We start from the raw sequence: 24291 nt of genomic DNA, 5'->3' as shown, positions 1-24291 counted from the left end.
TGAATAAAAAAATTACATTGACAAAAACACAAATAAAATAACAACAACTTCAAACTGAAAATGACAACCAATTCAACATTTGAATAAACATCTCAAAAATGTTAAAACAACACTGCACTAAATATTTTAATTACATGTGTTATTTATAACGTATTTGCAGCTTAAGTGGAACAAAAGTTTTTAATTTTTAGCTAAATGCAAAGACAACCTCTGAGCAAACTTCTGCTTCACCCAACCATAAATCAGCTTGAGCAATACTCACAGTCTCTTCATGGACTGCAGCTGGGAGAAGGTTCCTAATGCAAGATGAGTAATTCTGTTGTTGTGCAGAAACCTGCAATAGACATCAGGGAGAGAGGTGCACAGTTTCAAAACTGTGTATTTAAAAATCAGGCACAGAAAATCCGTGATCTGGACAAAAAAATAAAAAAACAACAACAAACAAGACACATGCCTTAAAAGCATTACTATACTAGTGCTCACATTAAGATTCAGTGATTTTCTTATTCTGTGGTATCTAATCTTATTATTATTATTATTATTATTTATAATCTGTGAATGGTGTGTAGTACAAATTGTGTACAATTTGTTTTGAAGGTGATCTGACTTGATAGAGAACACAAAACAAAATCTTACAAAATTGTTTGGCAGTTTTTTTGAAATGGCAGTTTCCATTTTTGCAAAGCACAAATTCAGATGGTTGTGACACTTGTAGCAGACTGGAAAACAGTGCTTTCTGATCAGATCATTGATGCATGTGTAGTGGAGTATAATATTTCACAGTATTACAATTTTATACTGTATTTTTGATCAAATAAGTACAGTCTTGGTGAGCAGAAGAAAACTAAACCGAACAAAACATGAAAACTGTAGGCCTAATTAATCCTAAATGTTGACGAGTAGTTTACATGCTCTGTGGAATAGAGATGCAAAGATGAAGGTCCACAGGGATGTTCTTATTTTCTACCAGATCAGATGGGGTCACTTTCCCAGGGATGACATTACTGTTCACAACTAGTCAAATAAACAACAAAAAGCATTGTTTGATTGATCAGCATCCAGATGTATATTCTTTATACATGTTCACTTCTTCACCAGCTTCTAGCTTCTCTGGAAACTCCAGCAGTGAGCTGGTCCCTAACTCACGTGTTAGTCCCTGTTTATGTACGAGTGCCTTTCCCGTCATTGAAAGACATCAGAATGTGTGTGGGTGAATCCAGCGCCACAATCTCCAAACATTTAGGATTCGGGTCAACAGAAAGAAATGAGACAGAGAAAACCGTAATAAAAATGATTTAAGCTGCTTGAACCATTTGAGCTAAACAACACAGTCCACTTCAAAATGTTAAACTAATCTATTTCTGCTGGGTAGTGGACTGTTAGTTCCCAGCGTGCTTTGCACAGAGCTGAATCATGAGAGTAAATTGTGACATTGAGTGCTATTTTATGCGTTTTTAAGTAAAGAGAAAGACCTAAACCTTCATACTAAAGTCACTCAATGAGAAATAGATGTTACTAAATAAGTGCAGTGGCATGTAACTAATCAAGAGTTCATATTCCTTACATTTTGTTAATACTTTGTAAAAGTATAATGTAGAATTTTTTTATTTTGTGCATCTTCGTTTTTACATTAAGTGGTCTTAGGGTGACCATATGTCCCCTTTCTGGACCTAAAAAATGCAACCGGACAGGATTTTAGGTTTTGAGGCTTTCTACAGTCGTCATTCATTGTGTACATTTTTTGTAGGACTGTTTTCTTAATCCTGCTTCAATTGTATTTATGAGCATTACCGCCTGCTCCCACAGTGTGTGTGTTCCACTCCTGTGGTGTGTGTCCAGTTCTGCTGACATTACAATACTGCATATCATTTTCATGCAGCAGGCAGCCACCATCAATATGTGGAGTATTGAAACCACTTTTGAATGAGTGCTCGTGGTTCACTTTCGATTTCGCAATCATGCGTACTCCGTGTAAAGGAAGCACATCTTACGAGATAAGATATTTGTCAATGAGCTCAGGATGTGTTGAGCAGCAAATCCTCCACCATAGTCCGTCAGTCATCTCTCCTTATTCAAGACTCATGATTAGTCAAATCTGACTCCTGCAGATCATGTTGGATGCAGGGCTGCCATTTCCATGGGTTGATTTTCCCCGTGGGTTAAAGGTTTAAAATGTTGCATAAATGTGACTGAATTGCTTGTATTGAAACATTTAGCTATGTTTATGGTCAATCTGCATAACATTGACTATTTTGAATTTAGATATTTGTAATATGATCTTTGCACTAATTCGGGGGCTACTTTAACCCCCACACCCAACCGGCCATCTGCCTCCTGCCCCCACTGTCCTCCATTTGGAAAACAAAAAAATGTCATCCTATCTTTACTCAACACATGGAAGTGCAAATTGCACCCTTAAATTTTTTATGGTAATTTAAATACAAACAAAAGCACTCATTATTTTTCTTTAATATGTCAGGGTTTACAGGGTCAAAACATCCCTTTGAAAACGATTCCTCTCAAAACAAACCAGAACATAGGCTACAGCTCATAGCACACATTTACCTACACACTCATCTTTTTTCGACTCATTTCAAAAGGGACGTGTTGTCATGACTAAACATGAAACTCTGTAGGGACCGGAGTGATTGTGAGGTCTGAGATGCATGCATAACTCACAGCCGCTCCAGCTTGGGAAGATGAGAGAAAGACTCCGGCTCCAAAGACTCGATGTTGTTGAAGTGCAGGTATCTGTGAGACAGAGTCACTTTGTTTTACTTGCCATAAACACAGTATCTAGAGCTTTTCCTCAAGTTTAATTTGACCTCACCATGACATTTTCTGAGCCTAATGTCTGTCAACAAAAACTTGTCCAGTACTTGTTTGACTTCCTTAATCTTATGCATTTTCAACAAGAAAACAAAAAGCAGGACTCTTTTTTTTTTAATTTCTTGAGAACTTGGATGGAGACCATTATTTTATTTTCTTTAAAACAATGTGCACCAGTTAATCATGTAAGATCAGGGACGTGTTTTAGGAAAGCAAATATGCTCCAATTCCGATTCATTTTGACTTGAACAAAATGAACAAGGCAATAACACATTTCGGTGACAGTAAATAACTCTTGCTCCAAGGCAAATATACTGTGGGTTTTAAATGTGGTCAACAATAACAGAGTCAAAGGATCATGGAGAGTAATAAGAAATATTTGAGGTGACTGCAAAATGTGCTTATGTGCTTCTTGGTACATCACAAGCCGCATCAAAATGGATTATTTTTCAGCTGAATAAAATAAAATGCACATAAAATATCTTTCATTTGTAAAAACATGGATCAAAATGCATCATACACTTAAAGGGAAGGCTCACCCATATATATTTTCTTTTTGTTTTTTAACAATGTAATTCCAATAATAAACCATAACTGGGTATATTTTTTCATCATAATAGTGACTTGATTATATGCACTATATGATGAGTTTTCTGAAAGCTGTACAATAGTTTTGCCTCATAAATTGGGTGAACTATTCCTTTAACTTTGAGAGATATTAAAAACTAGACAGGAGGTGACAAGGCAAAAGGTTACTTACAGTTGTTCTAGAGAGACAAGGCCCTTAAAAGCTTCTCGGTCTATCGCCTGGATTTCATTCTTGTACAAATAGCTGAAAGGATTATTCAGGAGTATTAGTACAATAGTGAGTGTCAAACACTGAGAGGTCTCCTATTTTTAACAGAGAAAATAAAAATAAAACAAGCACAACATGTACACACAGAAATAAAGATCAAAATTGACTTTTTAATCAAATAATGCAGGAATAATAGCAAAAAACCTGTTGCATATTGACTGTATATTGATAACAAACAAGGGATGGCCTGTGGGAAGCAGGAATGAAAGTTTGTGGTTTTTCTGCCCAGGGACAGTGGGCTGTTGAGAACCAGAGCATAGTCACATAAACCACATGATCCTGTGACCTTGAGGACTATGACACCATCCCACAGGAAGTGTATACTGCAGATATGCTGTGTCTTCCCATACGAGTCTTCAATATTTCAATATATAAGCACCACTCAAGCAAAGCACTAAGTTATGAGAGATGTTAAAGTTAAGAATCTGCAAAGAATATTATTGCTGTAATGGGAATATCACACAGACCATGCTGAAGTCTGAAATCATTAGGAATTTTTTGTTTCTATTTTTCTCAATATTACTCCATTGATATTCATTTCTCTATTGATATCAAGTAACAATTTAAACAAAAAGTAAAACTGAAAAAATGTATATGATTGTGTGAATATTGTTCCTCAAAATTTCCTTAAATGTATTGAATCCCTAACATTTTCTATTTTTGTCCTGGTTTCAATGATAAAACAAACATAAAAATATGCAGACTTTTGGACCCCACTATATTTGTAAAAAAAAAATAAAAAAATCATATTATCATATTAGTTCTTCTAAAAAGTTGTGGGAAGTTGTGAGTGACTCCTAACCCTAAGGTTGTGGGTTCAAGTCTCGGGCCAGCAATACTACAACTGAGGTGCACCCCAGGCACCGCAGCATGACTGCCCACTGCTCCGGGCGTGTGTTCACGGTGTGTGTGTGTGTGTGTGTGTGTGTGTGTGTGTGCGCACTGCTGTGTGTGTGCACTTTGGATGGGTTAAATGCAGAGCACGAATTCAGAGTATGGGTCACCATACTTGGTTGTATGTCACTTTCAGTAAGATAATATTAAGATTTAAAATTTTAGTTGTGTGTTTTTGTTGCTTAAACTTTATATATAAAATTCATTTTAGTTTTACGTATATTAGTACATACATTTAAAGTATAAGTACATTTAAGTATAAATGTTATGTAAATATAAAACGGGAATAAAATCAACCCTTTGTAATATATCATTTCACAATAATAACCCTGAAAAAATGTGAGGTTTTCTTATGCAAAATGTTCTCAAAGCGGAAATATTTATTTCTTTTGATTTGGGAGTGAAATATGACCAAGACATGTTTTTGACAAGTTTGTGAGATTAACCTACACATACTTTACTCTTACTGTATTCTCTTAGCAGCTGAGTTTAGAGTTATCTAGGCAAAACCAGGTGTGAAACATTTCAAACAACCAACTGTATTTAAATATAAACACAGGCTGCTCTCACCACAGATTCTCAGATTGCTCTGTGACGAACAAAGACAGGAAAAGTGCAACGTCTGCCTAGAGGGCAATTATTCCTGCTCCGTCTGCCTCTGATCTCCGCACTTTTGGGTCAGGGCCGTCAGACAGATAATTTTACGGTGCAGACAATTAAGTTTCCCACATGTGTGAGAGTCTCTTTCCATGACCTCAACTCTCTTCTGTGTCAAACAATGGCAGTAGTAATGACTGAATCATTCATACAAGTGGTAGGCATGGTGCAACATGTTGGCTCATGGTTCTGAAATCAAGTGAAAGCTTTTTTTTTTTTTTTTCTTCATATCACCTACTATGTTGTACATTTTAACTTTAACTTTCGGGCACTGGTTGTACAGTATCTACGCTTTAAAATCTATATTACTTGACTTCTCTAATTCAGAACTTTCTGTATTTAAATTTTTTCCACAATTTCTATATTTGAATAAGCAATCAAAAGAGGTAAAGAAAAGCTCACAGATATTTTAGGCTTTCCAAATCTTCAAAGGCTCCTCTTGGGATTCTTCTAATGTGGTTGTTATTTAAAAGCCTTTAAGAAAGAGGAAAGAAAGGCATTAAACAAATGCAATCAAAGGAACATGCTCCAAAAAGTTTCGTTTTATGAGGTGTGCTCTTCATGAAACCAGTTATGAAAACATTGAAGCTTACAGTGTATTGAGGTTTTTTAATCGTCTGAAGGATCCTGGCTGTAAATCCTTGATTTTGTTGAATCTCAGATCTCTGGAAACAAAAGATAAACATACTTGGATCAAAAAAAGCATTATGTTACTCCTGTGGCCTTTGTCATGTATTGAGTATATATATATATATATATAGACAATAGTTATTAGTCATCGTGGGTCTGAACACAAATTCCTATTTTAGTATTACCTTCGACATTATACATTGTAACTTTCTTTCAGACTTTCTTTCAATCACATTCTCATCCTGGCCTTGTTTAGGAGATGTCCAACCTAAGGATTATGGAGTGCCACAAGGCTCGGTCTCATGTCCTTTAATGAAATGCTTATACATGCTTCCTTCAGGTGCTATCACAAGGAACAATGGCACTAGCTTTCACTGTTATGACATGCAGCTCTATATGTATTCCACACCAGATGTAATTTAATAAAACAAAATTCAGAGTTATTTATTAAACCATTATTAGAACATTTTAAGATGTCCCTTTAATACAGCGTCTACGATGTTAAACTGAGTTATGCTTTATAGTAACACAACATGGTGTTTGACAACAATCTCTTGATTAAAAGCCACTTCATCAATATCCCTTACACAGTACATTATCAGGGTGGCATATGAATTAATAAGTTCATGATGTATAACTTAAAATAATTTTAATGCATTGCATTATAATAACAGTCAGCTAAAAAATAAATGCAACCTTGGTGAGGATAAGTGACTAAGTTTAAAAACATTTTAAAATTTGTATACCCAACTTTTGACCTGCAAACTAATATAATATCTATTATAGTTGCACAGTGAGATTTTATATAATGCGAGTATCCAGAGAATGCAGGTAAATATAAAATTATTGCACATAATAAAACAGTTAATGCAAATGCATTGAGTGAGGTAGAAATTGTGCATTCAATATCCAACGCTCCACCAGAGGATGTATATCCTTTTCCTTCATGGCCTCTGAGATATGCAATACACTCTCTCAGCTTGAGTCTAGACTCTTCTTTCTAGCCAACCTCATAGCATATTTATAGATATGTGCTCAGCTGTGCTGTATTGTTAGGCCTGGAATCCCGACTATTATTCTTAGGATATAACAGTATATAATCAGGGAATAAGTCTAACATTATCACAATTTTCTCTGACTCCACCTCACAAGCTTCTGTCCTGATCACATCCAGCCCCACCAACAACTCCTAATTATCCTAATTATTAACTCATCTCTTTTAGCTGATGTTTGTCATTCCATAAGCCAGCAGATGAGGGATATTTCCCTCAATGTGTCCTTGAACCGCAACCTTATCGTGGTGTAGAGGTTTGAGTACCCGAATGATCCTAAGAACTATGGGCTATATGCCGCCGGTAGGGTCTCCCAAGGCAAACAGGTCCTAGGGGATGGGTCAGACAAATAGTGGTTCAATAGCCCTTTTATGAATAATTCACAAACAAGAACCATGATGTCGCCCGGCAATTCACAGCCAGGGCCCCACCCTGGAGCCAGGCCCAGGGCGGGGGCTTCCCTACGCCTTCGGGTCAGGAATAGGTCTCTCACTGTCATTTTTGCTTACGGGCCAAATGGCAGTGTAGAGTACCCGGCCTTCCTGGGGTCTCTGGGAGGGGTGCTGGAAAGTGCTCCGATCCGGGACTCTGTCGTTCTACTGGGGGACTTTAACACTCATGTGTGCAGCGACAGTGACACCTGGAGGGGCATGATTGGGAGGAATGGCCCCCCTGATCTGAACCTGAGTGGTGTTCTGTTATTGGACTTCTGTGCAAGTCACAGTTTGTCCATAACGAACACCATGTTCAAGCATAAGGGTGTGCATCAGTGCACGTGGCACCAGGACACCCTAGGCCGGAGGTCGATGATCGACTTTGTGGTCATTTTGTCTGACCTCCGGCAGTATATCTTGGACACTCGGATAAAGAGAAGGGCGGAGCTGTCAACTGATCATCACTTGGTGTTGAGTTGGATCCAATGGCAGGGGAGGAAGCTGGACAGACTCGGTGCAGGACCCAAATGTATTGTGAGGGTCTGTTGAGAACGTTAGGCTGAGCCCCCTGTCAGAGAGATTTTCAATTCCTTCCTCCAGGAGCTTCGACCAGATTCCGACGGAGGCTGGAGCCATTGAGTCAGAGTGGACCATGTTCTCAGCCTCCATTGTCAATGCGGCCACTCGGATCTGTGGCTATAAGGTTTCTGGTGCCTGTCAAGGTGGCAATCCCCGAACCCGGTGGTGGACACCAGAAGTAAGGGATGCTGTCAAGTTGATGAAGGAGTCATACCAGGCCTGGCTGGCTTGCAGGAGTCCTGAGGCAGGCCAAGCAGGCTGCAGCTCGGGTGGTTGTGGAGGCAAAAACTTGGGTCTGGGAGGAGTTTGTTGAGGCCATGGATAAAGACTATTGGTTGGCTTCGAAGAGATTATGGCAAACCGTAGTGCCTCAGGAAGGGAAGCAGTGCCCTGACAATACTGCTAACATTGGAGGTGGGCAACTGTTGGTGGAAGGAATACTTTGAGGATCTCCTCAACCCCACCGACATGCCTCTGGAATGGCAGACTGGGGTGGTGGTTCCTATTTTCAAGAAAAGGGACCGGAGGGTGTGTTTCAACTACAAGGGGAATCACACTCCTCAGCCTTCCTGGCAAAGTTTATGCAAGGGTACAGGAGAGGAGAATTCGGCCGATAGTCGAACCTTGGATTCTGGAGGAACAATGCGGTTTTCATTTCGGTCGCAGAACACTGGACCAGCTTTATACCCTTACCAGGATGCTGGAGGGTTCATGGGAGTTTGCCCAACCATTCCACATGTGTTTTGTGGATTTTGAGAAGGCATTCGATCGTGTCCCTTGCAGCCTCCTGTGGGGGGGGGGTGTTCCGGGAGTATGGGGTACGGGGCCCTCTGCAAAGGGCCGTCTGGTCCCTGTATGACTGCAGCAGGAGCTTGGTTCGCATTGCCGGAAGTAAGTCAGACTTCCAAACACCAACATTTCACACTAAGTAAAGTTTAAAAAGTAAAAATCACAATCAACCAGCCCCTTAAGCCTAGACTATGACATAATTTACATTTTTGGGTGAACTAACCCTTTAAATAAATTACAAAAAAAAAAAATGTCGATGCTTCAACAAATTCTAACTGACCCTCTGATGTCACATGGACTACTTTGATGATGTTTTTATATCCTTCTAGACAGGGGAAAGTATACCATACATACATACATTTTCAATGGAGCGTCAGAAAGCACTAAATCTAAAATACCTTAAACTTTGTTCCGAAGATGAACGGAGGTCTTACGGGTTTGGAATGACATGAGGGTGAGTCAATGACATAATTTTCATTTTTGGGTGAACTAACTTTTTAAGCCACACCGAATCTGGTTCCTCTCACGATTCCTTCCTCGTCCTGATTAATCTTCAGGAGGTTTTTCTTGCCACAGTTGGCTTACTCATTCTGAGCATAATGGCAATGTACTCAGTGCAGCTGCTTTGAAACCATTTAAATAAAATTGAATTAAACTGAAACTGTGCTTGCTGATTTGATGCACTGAAAAAGGCATTTAGTATAGTAGGATGGTAGGGTACTAGGGCTCAGTATCTTCACCGGGATCATAAGTGAATTTAGTCCATTATGACAACAAATAACTCAAGGACAGCATCACAAGCAGTGGAAGGCTGGCTGATTTTCTCTCACAGAGATCACAACATTGACTTGGCTTACAAAAACCACCAAATATCTCTGTAAACAGGACATATGACAAATAACTTCTAACAAGCCTCTCTTAACATTCCCAGAGAACAGGAAAATAACTCCAAATAATAATAATAAGCTTTCCACAAGATTACTGCTAAAAATCAGCTTGTGATATATCATTTACTCATCCTCGTGTCATTCCAAACCCCTTTACTTTCTTTTATGCTATGTAATGAAAGAAAGTTGAGGTTTGGATTGACATGAAGGTGAAAATGGCAGATTTCAGAATGTAAGAACAAAAGAAGTTAATCATAATAATAATAATAATAATAATAACAGCAATAATTTTTTTTATTTATTATTTTTTATTTATTTTTTTTTTGTAGAAAATAAGGTTGTTAAAAGGATTTCTGAAGGATTGTGTGACTGGAGTAATGATGCAAAAAATTCAGTTTGAAACTAAGCTTTGATTGTTCCTAATAAACTGTTTAACAGCACCCGCAAGTGGATATGAAATTATGTTGTGGGATAATTAAATATATTCTAAATAAACTAAAAACATAAAATTATATACCATAAATTTGTCCTCACATTCTTTCTTGTAACTCCTTCCTCTCAGTCACACAGCTGACTGAAAAGCTAATTATGCAGGGCTTTGTCTTCTCAGGTGTAACTCACACTAATATTCATGATGGTTGACGTCTACTCACATATGACTTTTACCAACAAAAAGTGTCTTAGAAATTGTTTTCTGTGAGTGAGTAAACAAGATGATTTTCACATAATTTAGAAAGAAAAATTCTAGGCTACAAGCTCCAGTTCTCAACAATCCCGGGAACCAATGTTATGTATGTGTTTTATGGCCTTATTCAAGGGATTTAACATTTTTAGTTTTTCACTAATCACGCATAACATTTTTTTTCCTCAAAAACACAATCATGTAAATACATGCATGTCACGTATTATTATAGCCCAGTTTGTGCTGATTACAGTGAGATTAGACTTTAGCCATTTAGATGTTTATAAGCAACTGAAAAAAGCACAAATGTCAGGGCATGACGAAACTTCTCCAGGCCCCAAAAATATCCTTTGACTCCAGAGGTTTAATGCACATCTTCACAGCTCTTAAAGTTTTCAGTATCCACTTTCTGTTCTGTCAATGTCAACTCAAATGTCATTATGAGTAAGTCGAATCAAGTTAGAATTAATTCAGATTTACAGACTTGTGTATTCTTGTGTCGCAATAAACACATACTCCCTAAAAAAAAGAGGACATCTGTGTCAGGCTAGAACAGCTACTTCAATGCTTTGCTCCATTCACATCTGCAGGTGTTAGAGGTCTTGCGAGGTCACAGTGTGCATAAATTCAAATGCTGGGAATTCCTCACTGACCAGATAACTGATAAAACATTTTGGATACACATCAAACATCTTATTTACAGTCGCGATCTACTATCTTTGACTTGATTTTCACAGGCTTTATAGATTGACATGAAAACTTCTACAAGTAAAAACATCTGGATTACACATCAACAAATTAAAGTCCTTCAATGCAAAAATCACTTCCATAAAACTAATTTTGACCTCACATGTACACAAGTTTCGTGCAGTAGAGGACATGTGGCCAAAGCTTAGATTAGTTAGATTGGATCATCTGAAATCAAATAAACTACAATGTATATCACAGTTTATTAATAAATACTGTTATAAACAACTCAATCTAGGTAATTTTGGCAACCCAGCGCTTGGTCAAAAAGGGAAAAACCCAGCACTGGGTTGTTTTGACAACCAGCTGCATTGGGTTTAATGTTAGACACAACACACTGCGGTTTTATTTGACTTAACTATTGTTTAAAAAATACTATACTGCTTAAAAATGATTAACCCAAAAGGATTGGAGATTAAAATCCCATACACAATTACTACAGAAACAATCAAAAGGTGAAAATTTATGGATGAGTAGAATCACCCAGAAATGGACAAAAATATACTTGTACATTAGAAAAAGTTCAGAACAGAATGGCAACTCAGTGGTTAAATGAAATAGTTTGAGAGTTTAATACTGAAGAATATCTTACATTTAAAAATTTGACCAGTCATGTCATTTTTTCTTTTCTCCCACCAAACACACACACTACTAGAATTCCTTTTTGTTCGAGAAAATAAATCAGAAGGGGTTAAATGCCTCTTTCTCTGAAGAATGGCATTCGATTTGTATTTCTTTGTAACAATTTATCTGGTTTTTCTGTGCAAACCTCATTAACCCTTTTAATTTATTAAAACTTATAATTAGTGATGTATAGACAAATAACCCAACCAGTATAGTTTTATGATATAATAATTTATCCCAGACAACTAATCAATTGTGGGTCAATTCTGGTCAGATGTCTGGCCCATATACAAGCACACGACTCTCCCTCCAATGTACACACCGTAAATTGTTCCTGGATCACAGACAGAACAGGAAACCTTCCGGATTCATTTTCACATAAGGAAAATAAAAAGCAATAAATTACAGACAGATACAAGTCTTGTTGTGTTCTCACTTTTGCCAAATGAACTGAGCGAGTGAGTGAAAGAGCCATCTTTCTCTTCCATTAGGACTCTAAGCCAAGACTGCTTACTTTCCCTGGGAGTCCTGCAACTGACAGTATGATCCTAAAAAATTCTCTCCCTGTGCTTCTATCCGGCTATCTAGCGTCTGTTCTTCAGAAACGCTAGAAGACAAATGACCTTGCATGACAGCCCCTCGGTTGAGGGACGCCCTCCTCACAGAGACGTGCTCAGACACGGGCTGCTCAGATTCCAGCAGGCCCCCATCCCGCCTCAGGAAACACCCTGAGAACAGACTGAGCTCATCTACTGATCTGCACAACACAATCGACACATTCACGTCATTCCTTACTGAGATACGGCTCAGAGTGGTGCACCAGTCATCCAAACACCAGCTAGATTGTTAGTGAACCTACTGAGATTCTGTTCGTTTAGCAGCTTTACACTAATGATAGTTTTTGTGTAAAAAAAAAAAGTATATATATTAGAGGTGGGCATAGATTAATTTTTTTTATCTATATTAATCTCACTGTGATCTTGAAATTAATCTAGATTAATCTAGTTTAAATAGGCTCATTCGAATTCTGCCGAAGGCATTCAGAATATGTGTGTTACCCAAATAAAATTGTCAAACAGTAAGTCTTTGAGAAGGGGTTTATCAAGCTAGGTGATGCATTAGAACATTGAGTCCGTGCTGCACCACATACGTAACGCACACGGACTGTATACACACTGCAGACGGAGTATGTGTGAAACAGGCGTGAGCTGGGCCGTAGCTGGGGTCAGCGGGGACCCGGTGAAAGTTGTACCAGTGGGCCCGGTTTGAAATTGTTTAGTTTGTATGTTCATACTTTTTATTTATTTGTGCTATTTACACAATGTTTAAGTTTTTTTCAAGTTTGTAGGTGTCAAGGTACAGAAACCAAATAATTAAATGTAAAATAGCACTGGATAGTCTTCAATGTAAAAATGAAATATACAATCAAACCTACATTTATTCACCTTCAACATTTCTCACATTATTACAGTTTTGCTATTAGGGGTGCTCCGATCACGATCGGCGGATCGTTATCCGCATTTCGTCAGTAAAGCCGGTTTTCTAATCAGCGGTTAATTCCATCAGGTGCGTGATTTCACTTAGAGCAGCTGTTACTACACAGAGCCGTTGTTAATAGAGAAGATGCGCAAATCACGTTAATTTTCAGCGTTTATTGGCCCATCATCTCAGTTAACAACGGCTCTGTGTAGTAACAGCTGCTCTATGAGCAGTGGCCCGTCAACTGTCCTGAGCATCTTTTTAGGCTGTCCTCAGCGAGTCAGTTATATAAAATATCAAGGTGAAATTCAACAGCTTGCTTAATATAGACCCAGCTCCCAACCCAACCTTGACAATAGATTAACGGCGATATTTTTTTTAATCGCCCGATAAGAGTCTTGCGTTAACGCAGCATAATGGCGATAACGGCCCACCACTAATATATATATTGTATATATATATATATATATATATATATATATATATATATATATATATATATATATATACACTTGAATTTATGCCTGTAAATGTCTGACTACTACAGCCATCATTTGCACTAGATCTGAAGACAATGTAACAGTTCAACACATTCTATTTCTTGTATTTTTCATAGACAAAAGCCATCATGTTACCAAAGTTGCCTGGTGGCTTATCAGAGAGTGAACTAGGGAACACAGGGTTGTGCATCAGACAAAACAAAGCAGGACTGCCATAAACTAACTATTATACTCCATGAGCTCATGCTGAATTACGCCTCAGACTTCCTCTCGGCAGGGAACATGTAAGATGCAATACTTTACATTGTCTAATAAAACAATGTAAACTAAACACACACACACACACAAATCAGTTTAGGAGGAAAGCACACAGCATTCACCAACAAGACTGGACAGCAATCGAGCCTTTAGTGATTATTACATAAAGAGTAATGTTTATTGACAGCTGGATAACAAAAAGCCACAACAGACTCTTCATAGACTGTTACTGTATCTAAACGGGTTTGTGACTCATTGTCTCAAGGGTTTGAGATCTGCTATCTTGGCCACATGTTTGAGAGCTTAACTCATATAAAAGGGCTTGGACTGATTAACAGCAGCGTTTGGCAGCAGTGATTTTCACAACCAAAAGCACGCAACACATGCAAGATGTGTTCAGAAATGGGCTAAGATGGATGATATGGTTCATAATACAACATAACCATAACAAAACCTACATTCAGCTCCGCTCTGCAGTCCTCAAAAGTGCACAAGCATAAACACTGATGCAAACTCTTCAGGGGTGAAAATCTGACAAGCAAGGATAATTAACATTTTTATTTGACCCTCTAACTTTAACACTCACTATTCTAATTCTATTCTTTAAAAAAAATCGAACTACCTTTCTAATCTTTTTGTATTCTATTTTCTTTTCATTTATTATGCAATTGTATATGTGTGTGTGTGTGTGTGTGTGTGTGTGTGAAGACCTCTAACTAGCTTGCTCTATTCTTTTATTTTTTTATTCTATCTTTATTATATTAGTTAAAATCCCATGCTACGTGTACTGTGTTAACCTGACTGAGACTTGTTATAGCACTTATATATCATTGCTCTTTTTGTTGTTTTTGATTGCTTCCACTGTCTTCATCTGTAAGTCGCTTTGGATAAAAGCGTCTGCTAAATGAATAAATGTAAATGTAATGTAAATCTTACATGTGGATTATTAATATAGCTAATAATAATAATAATAATAATAATAATAAAATGCTAATAGTAATATTTTAAGTAATATTATTTTAATACATATATTTTTTTTATTAATAAGAAATGCATTACTATAGTAGTAATATATTTAAACTTATAGAATATAAACTACAAAAATTAATAATTATATTTTTTTTATTTTAACATTAAATTTACAAATTTAAATGAAAAAATAATGTTACAATACAAAATACAAAACCAAAAATTACAATACAAAATTTAAATCTATTTCCTTTCAAATTTGAAACCATATAGAGCTTTATTTTTCTTGTTTTGTCTTGTTTTCTTTCTTTATTTATAGATTTGCACATATTTATATTACAATAATACCAAACTGTACATATGCCTGTGCAAACCCTTTGCATCTGACAATGTGCAAAAAAAAAAAAAAAAAAAAAAAACTGCATGCAATAAGCAATTCTTATAAATGGAGAATAATTAGGAACACACTATTCTGAAAAGTGTTCACTTATTTTCATAGTGGTACTGCCGAGGAGTGACTGTGCTGACACTATATGGCAGATCAGAAATGTGAAATGATAGCAGGAGAATGCACATCAACTGAAAACAGGATGTGGTCTTGGTCCTTGTAGGCTCACGTCCAGCCTAATGATATCACAGAGGAAATTCCCCACTTCAGATATGTGATAAACAGCGAGAGCAACACAATAACACAGATAACAGCTAGAGCACAATACTGGTGCTGCTGAACTCTGGAACCAATGGCATACCAAACATAACGTTATGTTTTGAAATGGAACCATTTACTGAAACTCTAAAAAGAGTATGCAAGAAGTTTGCATATCGGATTTCTGTTAAACATCACGTTTAATACATCAGGGTTTTATGGCTCATATAATATGACAATGTGAGAATATGGAACTCGATCTCAATGAGGAAGAAAAAACACCTCAGTTCAGAGACACAAACTGAGCAAAAATATTTGGTGCAGATGCTGATATTTATGTGGCCAAAAAGTAAGATGTAATGCAACGCCAGGCGTGACAAGCGTTTTTGCTAGTTTCAGCCCGACGCAGTTATCATTTTCACGTCCTGCGTCACCCATTTGTGCGCTTATGAGTATCTGAAGAGTCAATAGCAAATTCTTAAAATAATAACAAAACATACTTCCAGTAGCTAGGGCTGGGTACCGAACTTCTATGCCTTTATGGTATCGAACGAAAAACGTAAACTTAAAAAATTATTTATCTTTCGGTGCAAAATTTCGGTTCCAAAAGCCAAGTGGCCGTATTTTTTATTTTTTTTGCCAAGTGGCTGTGTCTGTGTGAGCTTGTAGCATACGTGCATGTAAGGACCTAAATTCGCTGTGATTGGCTGTCCACCACCATGTGACTTGACGGGGAGGATTTCTGAAGATACTCGTAGTCACACAACACAAGTGTAGTTGTTTTTTCTCAAAACGTTTCCGTTTTACAATGCCAAAGAGGTCTAAACTGTGGCTCCACTTTATGAAAGTGGATGCCGAGTCAGCAAAGTGCAACATATGCGATAAGAGTATTGCAACCAAAGTCGGCTTGCCCTCCCTCCCAGTTTAGTTTGGTCTACTCCATTGCGTATCTTGAAACACGCCCCCTATCACGTCGTCTAAAAAACAGAGAGAGAGAAACAGATTTATCCGGTACAGCGAATTTCTCCGAGCAGCAGGCCACTGTATACGTTCACTTAAAACATAACCGACTGCGTTTACGGGAATACATGCAGAGACAATTATTTATTTATAATTTTGTGTGTATGTGTTCATTCTGAAGTTACGATACGCGAAAGATGAATTCATTCTCTGTACGAGCTTTGTCTGAAATGCTGCTTGCAGCGTGTGCTTTGAATGAATGAGCGCAAGCTCCGAACGCGTGCAAATTGTTTAAAACGCTTGAATCAGCAATATTTAGAAACGAGTGCAAACGATCAGCTACGATCCATTTCACACCTTCAAGCGAGTGAACAACACGAATCAAGTTAGGAATTTTACATCACTACTCACGATAGCCCATCAGACTGGAAAACACAATAGCCTCGGGACGTGGGGCTAGCGATTTTGCGAGCCCTGCACCTCAGATCTATACAGTTTGTGAAGCACTGGTTTCCACAATGGTTTCGTTAAACAAAATAAAGTATTATTTTAAAAGATTGACTCAAAGGAATCATTGGTTCACTAATCGGATCATGAACTTGTATTACCGAGCCAAAGATTATCTATTATTGACAGTTTTGGCCCAGATCTGGCCCGCATGGATTTCATGTGGGCCGGATGTGGGCCAACACTGCTTGCTGTCTGGGTCGAATGAATAAAGACTTCAAGTTCATCTGTAAAGCACATAAATCTATCGTTTGAGTTTATAAACTTCAATCTCATGCATGATTCGTATGGATCTGCTCACTGAATGCAAAGTGTGAGTTCTAGGAGAATGTTTGTGTCTTGATGAGCATGTATCGCTCACTAGGAGTCGCTAAATGAACAGCTGCTGTTCTTTTATTTTTTTAACGGAGGATCAGCTGCCTTGGTTAAAATCCCCAAACTGTTTACTTAAATATTAAATTAATAAATGACATCAAAACAGGAGCGTTTGCGTTATGATGTGGTGGGCTGCTGTGGGCCAGAAAGTCCAGGGCAACTTTTTGGTCCCAGTCCGCCCCTGAATGGTGCACCCCTATCCAAAAAGCACAACCAGTTGTATTAATAATGTTATCCTGAGTGTAAAGTGTTATCAGAATTTGTTTTAATTAAGGTTGTCCCAGTCCTACTGAGATATGAACAAATATATGTTCCTCAAATGCCTGATGATCATATTTGAGACTCATTGATTTTTCTACAAAATTATGTCTGTATAATCAAGTAAAGCCGAGCTGCTTCTGTCCCGTATGTGTTCATCTGGAAATATTGCTAAGAATATAAAATTTATTCTTACAAAAGACGCGTGAAGCACAAGCTGAAGGTTGCCATTTGTACAATTATACAAAAGAGCTTATACTTGCTAAAACAGTCCATCAATCAGATGAAAGAAGGCATGAAGTAAATTGTTTAACAGAAGGTATAGTTAAAAGCTGCTTTTAACATTTTAACATTCAGCATGGATTTAACCTGATATATGGTCATAAAGGCCACACAAACAGCTGGCCAGACAAAGTGAACATGTGTCTGTCATGTAGAAAACATTCAGTGCAATAAAACAAGTAATTTACAGTCAAACAAAAGCTTCAGATGGACTGCCAAGAAATGAGCTAGGGAACCGCTGATTGACTGGCCAAATAAGAACGAGGTTTCATTTATGTTTTTGCACAGCTCATTATTAAGCTTTGACATTCAGCTCATAGAGGTCCTAATTCTACATCAGGGCTCACTTTTAGCTTTTTAACATTGAAATAGTGTAGCAAACTCTCCCCACAGCACCGGCACAGGAAGAGAGGGCCAGCCCAGGAGTGCTCTTTTAATAACTATCTGGGCCCATATCTTCTCTGTGCAAATGAGCAGAGCTTTAGGGATTTTACTGGCTTTGCATTCCACAATGGCACTGAGAATGAATGGCTGACAAAACCTGACTGCAGCAAATTCCACACAATGGCGCTTCCCTCTTCCTTACTAACTCACTCTGACTCAACGGATCCTCTCTGAGAAAACCCACCAATGGAAGAGGAACGACAAATTGTTCAAATTCAAACGGTTTTTCTTCTTATGTACATTTGAAACATTTACAATATTTCCATGTTACAATCAGATAAACTGTATGCAGATTACTGTAGCTACAAATTAAGATGTAAGATGTAGTCAAGTGAGTCTTTACCTGTTTACAAAAAAATAGATTATATTTAGGAAATTATACTGCCATCAAAAGTGTATTTTGGTGACAATTCTTAGAAATGTCCTCAACAGGTAGCTCTTTTGCTTTGACATATGTGACCCAGGACCACAAAACCAGTCTTAAGCGTTAATTTTTCGATCTGAAAGCTGAATAAATAAGCTTTCCAATGATGTATGGTTAGGATAAGACATTTTTGACCAAGATGCAACTATTTGAAAATCTGGAATCTGAGGGTGCAAAAAAAAAGAAAAATCTACATATATTGAGAAAATCACCTTTAAAAGTTGTCCAAATGAATTCTTAGCAATGCATATTAATAATCAAAAATATATTTATGGTAGGAAATTTACGAAATGTCTTCATGGAACATGATCTTTACTTAATATCCTAATGATTTTTGACATAAAAACAAAAAATCTATCAATTTGACCCATGCAATGTCTTTTTGGCTATTGTTAAAAATATACCTCAGTGTCTTAAAACTGGTTTTGTGCTCCAGGGTCACATATTTTAAACATATTTTAACTTAAATATAACAGTTTATCTTTGGTTAATGTTCAATTGATTCCTGGAGGAGATTATAATGACAATGTACACTAGCAAAATCTTTCAATACAATTGAGCAATTTCAAAAGCGCATTCCTGTTACATTCTTGAAATGTTTAGCGCAGGGTATCTTTAAGACTTTTTAAGACCTGCACAAATAAAATTAATACCACACAGATATTTGTGCAATACTAGTAAAATCTCTATATAGTCAATGTGTTAATGTTCTTAGTTTTTTCTTTCTGTGAAGAGGCGACCACAAGCCTCAGTAGTTCATGTTTAATTAAGTGCCAAATACAGTGCATTGTGCAACCAAAATACCAATATCCAGAAGAAAAAATAAAAAAATTATACAATATATTATATGATATTTTAATCAGGTCTATACAATCAAGCCAAAAATACACCGAGACTCTCATTGGGAAGTCGTGGCCTAATGGTTAGAGAGTCAGACTCGCAATCCAAAGGTTGTGAGTTTGAGTCTCGGTCTGGCAGGGATTGTAGGTACAGTGACCTCAATACCACGACTGAGGTGCACTTGAGCAAGGCAGCATTAATGGCTGCCCACTGCTCAAAGTGTGTGTTCACTGTTGTGCACTTCAGATGGGTTAAATGCAAAGCACGAATTCCGAGTATGGGTCATCATACTTGGCTGTATGTTACTGTATGTCGCATCACTTTCATTCTGAAATGACCTTCGTTTACTACTTCCAGCTGTTCATTCAAACAGATGGGGGAGAAAAAATAAGCACTCTTACCAAAACACACACACACACACACACAATAGAGTAAACACTGTCATAATCCATCAAAAGATTATGAAAAATCGTTTGGCACAAATGCATGATGTTCACTGATTGAAAACTGCTTTGAAACCTTAAGTCTGTAAAACACAACAGCGGTGCATTTTTGCTTTGAGTGTGCACGGATCCAAATTTAAATAATTCATATAGCTCATGGCTCAAGCAGCACCGATCTACACAATTCAATTTCGGACGTTCCTGACAGTCATTCTGTCAACACACCAGTGTTTATGTCCTATGGTGCCTCCTAGGGCTGTCCAAATGTTTTAAATTTGAATTCTGAATTAAATTCAAATTTAAAAGGGATGATTTCAGTTAAGGGGAAACTAAAATTAGAACTATAATTAAAATATTAAAAAGACTGATGGAGAGACATGGAGAATTCCTGCAGGGTAACTGCATTTTGGTCCTCAATTTCATTATAAATCATAAATTTAGTCCCAGTTTGTCAGTGAACCTCTTTTTCAGCGTCTCCTTTCAGGGATCTGGGAAGTTCAGTCCATTGTTCATCATCTAAATATCAAATAAAACAGCAGTGCCACATATGGTAAAGAGGTGAAGCTTGACAGGATCCTTCAGAGATAGCAGGTGGAAAAGAAATGATCCAGCGATGGAAAGAGTCACCCACGTTCCTTAGATACAGTGTTGAGTCGTGCCAGACTGGAGCAGGATGTTGTTAAGCTCATTTATACACTGGAAAAATGAATCCTGAACATTCTTTCACAGTGAACTTATGTGAAACAACAACATGCCTTTGAGGCAACAAATTACTGGCAACGGACACTATAACAGGATAAAGTCTGCCATTTTATTCTAATATGGTCAGAAACATGGCCCGCATGATCACATTCATTCGGACCGTATCTCAATGCCAATACTTCCACCCTCTTTGTCTGTATTACATAATATATGGTAAGGGGGAGAGGCTCTTTACCGGAAAGCCAAAGATTGACAGCAACAGCCATGCAGATGTGCCAGCGACTGTTTTAACTATCAAGCTGTGAAATGACTCAATTACTTTATTGCTGTTTTGTAAATCAACAGCAGGAAATCAAGACAGAGACTAAACAGTCACACGGAGTGGATCAGACTCATTAGGATCTGTAGTACTGTAGTTCGTGATTGTGATTGTGTAGTACTGTAGTTAGTGATTGTGATTGTGTAGTACTGTAGTTAGTGATTGTGATTGTGTAGTACTGTAGTTAGTGATTGTGATTGTGTAGTACTGTAGTTAGTGATTAGTGATTTTTCTAGACGAACATACAACAAGCTTAAACACTGAGAGAATCGCTCAATCCCTCGAAACAGATTTTACTATATAACACAGAATGGCACAAAATATGATGTTATGATGTTCAGTTTCCGGATGGGCATCTTGCAGACAGATGTGGAGTTCAGCTAATGGAGAGCACCGGTTATGTTTAAGTCACTCCTTTGCAATCAGCCACAAATCTGAATGCAGGCCTCTGTCTGTTTGCAGTTGCACAGATGCATTGTGGGTCTGGAAACGAATGCATGCAACTGTCACTCGGGACTATTAAAACCAGCCGAGGAATGCATAGCAAATTCAGAGCGGTTTGGGATCCACTCTATCGGTCTCACTATCTCTAAAACACCAGCTCTGAATTTCCAAAAGGTGTGATATTTAGCATCAGTATGCATCTGGTCATGTGTTCAAACTGTTCCTGTTGAGCTTTAACACAGTGACCCACAAAACAAGACTTCATTAGAGCAGCAGCTGAAAAAAGCCATTCATTCATTAGTCAGGAGAGTAACACAATGCTGTTACTGTCGCAATTACATCAAAGAGAGGAACCCAGTGAGCACAAATACAGCCCAAAGAAAACGCTGTTAGTGTTTCCCCAAATACCAGATTCTGTTTTAATACTCAAAAAGCATATAGTAGGCTACATTGATTCAATAATTTTTTAATATTTCTACTATTAGAGACTTTTCTGAAATTATGTGTTGACTTATTTAATCTCATAATTAAATGAGGGTATAAAACGCTAACAAATTAATTAATCGTCTAAATATGTAATCAAATGAACTTTTTCTCATTCCTAATAATTTTTGACAGTGCAGCACATTACTGTAATAAGAATGTGGCAACGGCCCTAATCCACCAACATGCATCTGATTACATCCTTGCTATAAAACATGTATAACTCAACAATAACACAAATCTAATTTGTTTGTGATGAATGGGCACATAACAAAATCAACACACACACACACACACGGCATGATAATGACTCATTTTAACCCATACTCAGTCTCCACACATAATGAAAAACACACAAGCACAGGTTTGAAGCGTTCTTTGCAAACACTGTCAGTGCTGCAGTCTGTGAGCTGAACACAGTATGATCCACTAGTCTGGACGGCCATGATTATGACTCAAAACCTAGTGTGCTGCCTATCTAGACAGCATTTTAGCACATAATGGGAACATACAGCATTTCTGTAATCTTATATCTTTGTCCACTTCGTCTATTTAAATGACATTTTTCCAGTATCTGGCCAAAGTGTTCAAGTGGGCATGAAGACCACAGGCGTGTTTGATTACCAGACGGGACACACTCAAAAACAAAACAAAAAAGCAAAACAAATAGAGCTTTATTTACAATTTTTGATTCTCAATACCAACTTTAAACAGTACTCAAATTTAACTTCTGAAATGTCTATTAAGTAGTCCCTATGAAAACAGTGTAGTAATTATGATGCCTCTATAAATTTATAAAATACATTACAATAAAACACAGATATTCGTATCTGCACTATGGAAGCAATTCGAAATGTATAAACTCAGAATTGCAAGAAATAAACTTAGATTTGTGAGATACAAATTCACAATTCTTAATAGAAAAGTCAGAATTGTGAGATAAAAATACAATTGTAAGAAAAGTTTTTTTTTTATCACATTACTTAAACAGAATTGCATGACATAAACTCATAATTGCGAGACAAAAAGCCATAATTCTATAATTGCAACTTTTTATCTTACAATTCCGACTTTAATACTGGAAATTCTATAAAAATAGAAATAAAATAAAGTTATAGGATGTATAGGATAAACTCTACATCGAGTACCAGATGAGTATTTAGTTAGTGTGCGTTAACTGCGCTAAGCTTTGGCATTTTTCAGACCTGGGACAGTCTTGCACATTTTTTTTTTTTTTTTAAGTGGCCAAGTTCGCAAGTGTGTGATTTGGGACAGGCCCCATGTTATATGCTCCAGCAATTATTAGGGTATGATAAGTACGTGCAGCATTTTTGGCCATCAAAGGTGCTTGCATTAGCATTTGAATATGGGTGCTCAAGCGCTCTCGAATCGCTTTTATGACGCTACCTAGGTAGTAAAAAAGGGTTGAAGTTGTGAGACACAACCGCTGTGTCCACGAAACAAAGACTCGTCCAGATGAAGAACGTAAATCACAGCAGAGAGCGAAACACCGCCACTCAAACTCATCTGTAACTTACTTAGTGTGCAACTCTGACACAATGCACAAACCAGCAACAATAATTATACTGACAACGTTCTCCGGGGTGGAGAAGTAGTACATCTGTAACATTAGATGGAAAAAACGAAGTAGGTAAGCACGCAGAAGACATCAACGACCGTTTCTGTTTCTCTCGCAGAAAAAAGGCTAGTGTACTCACAGGATTGTTGTCTGGGGAAGAACAGCTGGTACTGATTCCAGGTTTAGATGCATACATCTGACAGTGGTTCGGAAACACAAACAGCGGCTCGGACATGACAAGACACAGTATGGGCCACTGCTGAGGAGCAACACGCCGAGTACACTTAAAAAACAGGGTAAGTTTCGGACAGTCCGCAACGCCATGACCAGCCAGTGCGCCGAAAGAGCCGTGTGCACTGTGCAGGAATCCAGCAGTCCAGTGGGAAGTAGGGCAGTGTTACAGCCCGTGTACTAGACGGCATGAAAGACCAATCAGAGCCTCCACAATCATGTTCACGACAAAAGCCCATCCTACTAAACTTTCACATACTACACACTTCAGAGTACGTGCGTTACCGGCAGCAACGTAGTACGTAGGCCGAGTATGCGAACTGGGATTCTCTCTGAAGTATTGAACCGTCAAGAACTGACAACTGCGCTGTACACAAATATTTATTTTCCATAGTAAAAGTACATTTCTGGCAAGTAGATTTTTAATCTCAGTTTTATTATTCATTTAAAATTTGACAAATCTGCTATTATTTTAATCTCCAGTCTGT

At 37.6% G+C, this 24291-nt stretch overlaps 1 protein-coding gene across 1 annotated transcript in view; it reads right to left on the bottom strand.

Annotated features, from left to right (window-relative positions):
- pxdn (peroxidasin) overlaps nt 1–23992 on the bottom strand; it is a 61370-nt gene extending 37378 nt beyond the window's left edge. Inside the window, exons 1-6 of the mRNA XM_026285282.1 lie at nt 23712–23992; nt 5830–5901; nt 5639–5710; nt 3590–3661; nt 2680–2751; nt 263–334 (exon numbers count right to left, since the gene is read on the bottom strand). Of these exons, the coding sequence (XP_026141067.1) occupies nt 263–334; nt 2680–2751; nt 3590–3661; nt 5639–5710; nt 5830–5901; nt 23712–23896 (545 nt within the window). The 5' untranslated portion in view covers nt 23897–23992. The remainder of the gene's footprint in view (nt 1–262; nt 335–2679; nt 2752–3589; nt 3662–5638; nt 5711–5829; nt 5902–23711) is intronic.
- Nucleotides 23993–24291: the final 299 nt, after the last annotated feature.

This window comes from Carassius auratus, chromosome 17 (assembly GCF_003368295.1).
Source record: "Carassius auratus strain Wakin chromosome 17, ASM336829v1, whole genome shotgun sequence".
Lineage (NCBI taxonomy): Eukaryota > Metazoa > Chordata > Actinopteri > Cypriniformes > Cyprinidae > Carassius > Carassius auratus.
The sequence above is the reverse complement of the archived record's forward strand: the minus strand, read 5'-3'. Positions and strand labels throughout refer to the sequence as shown.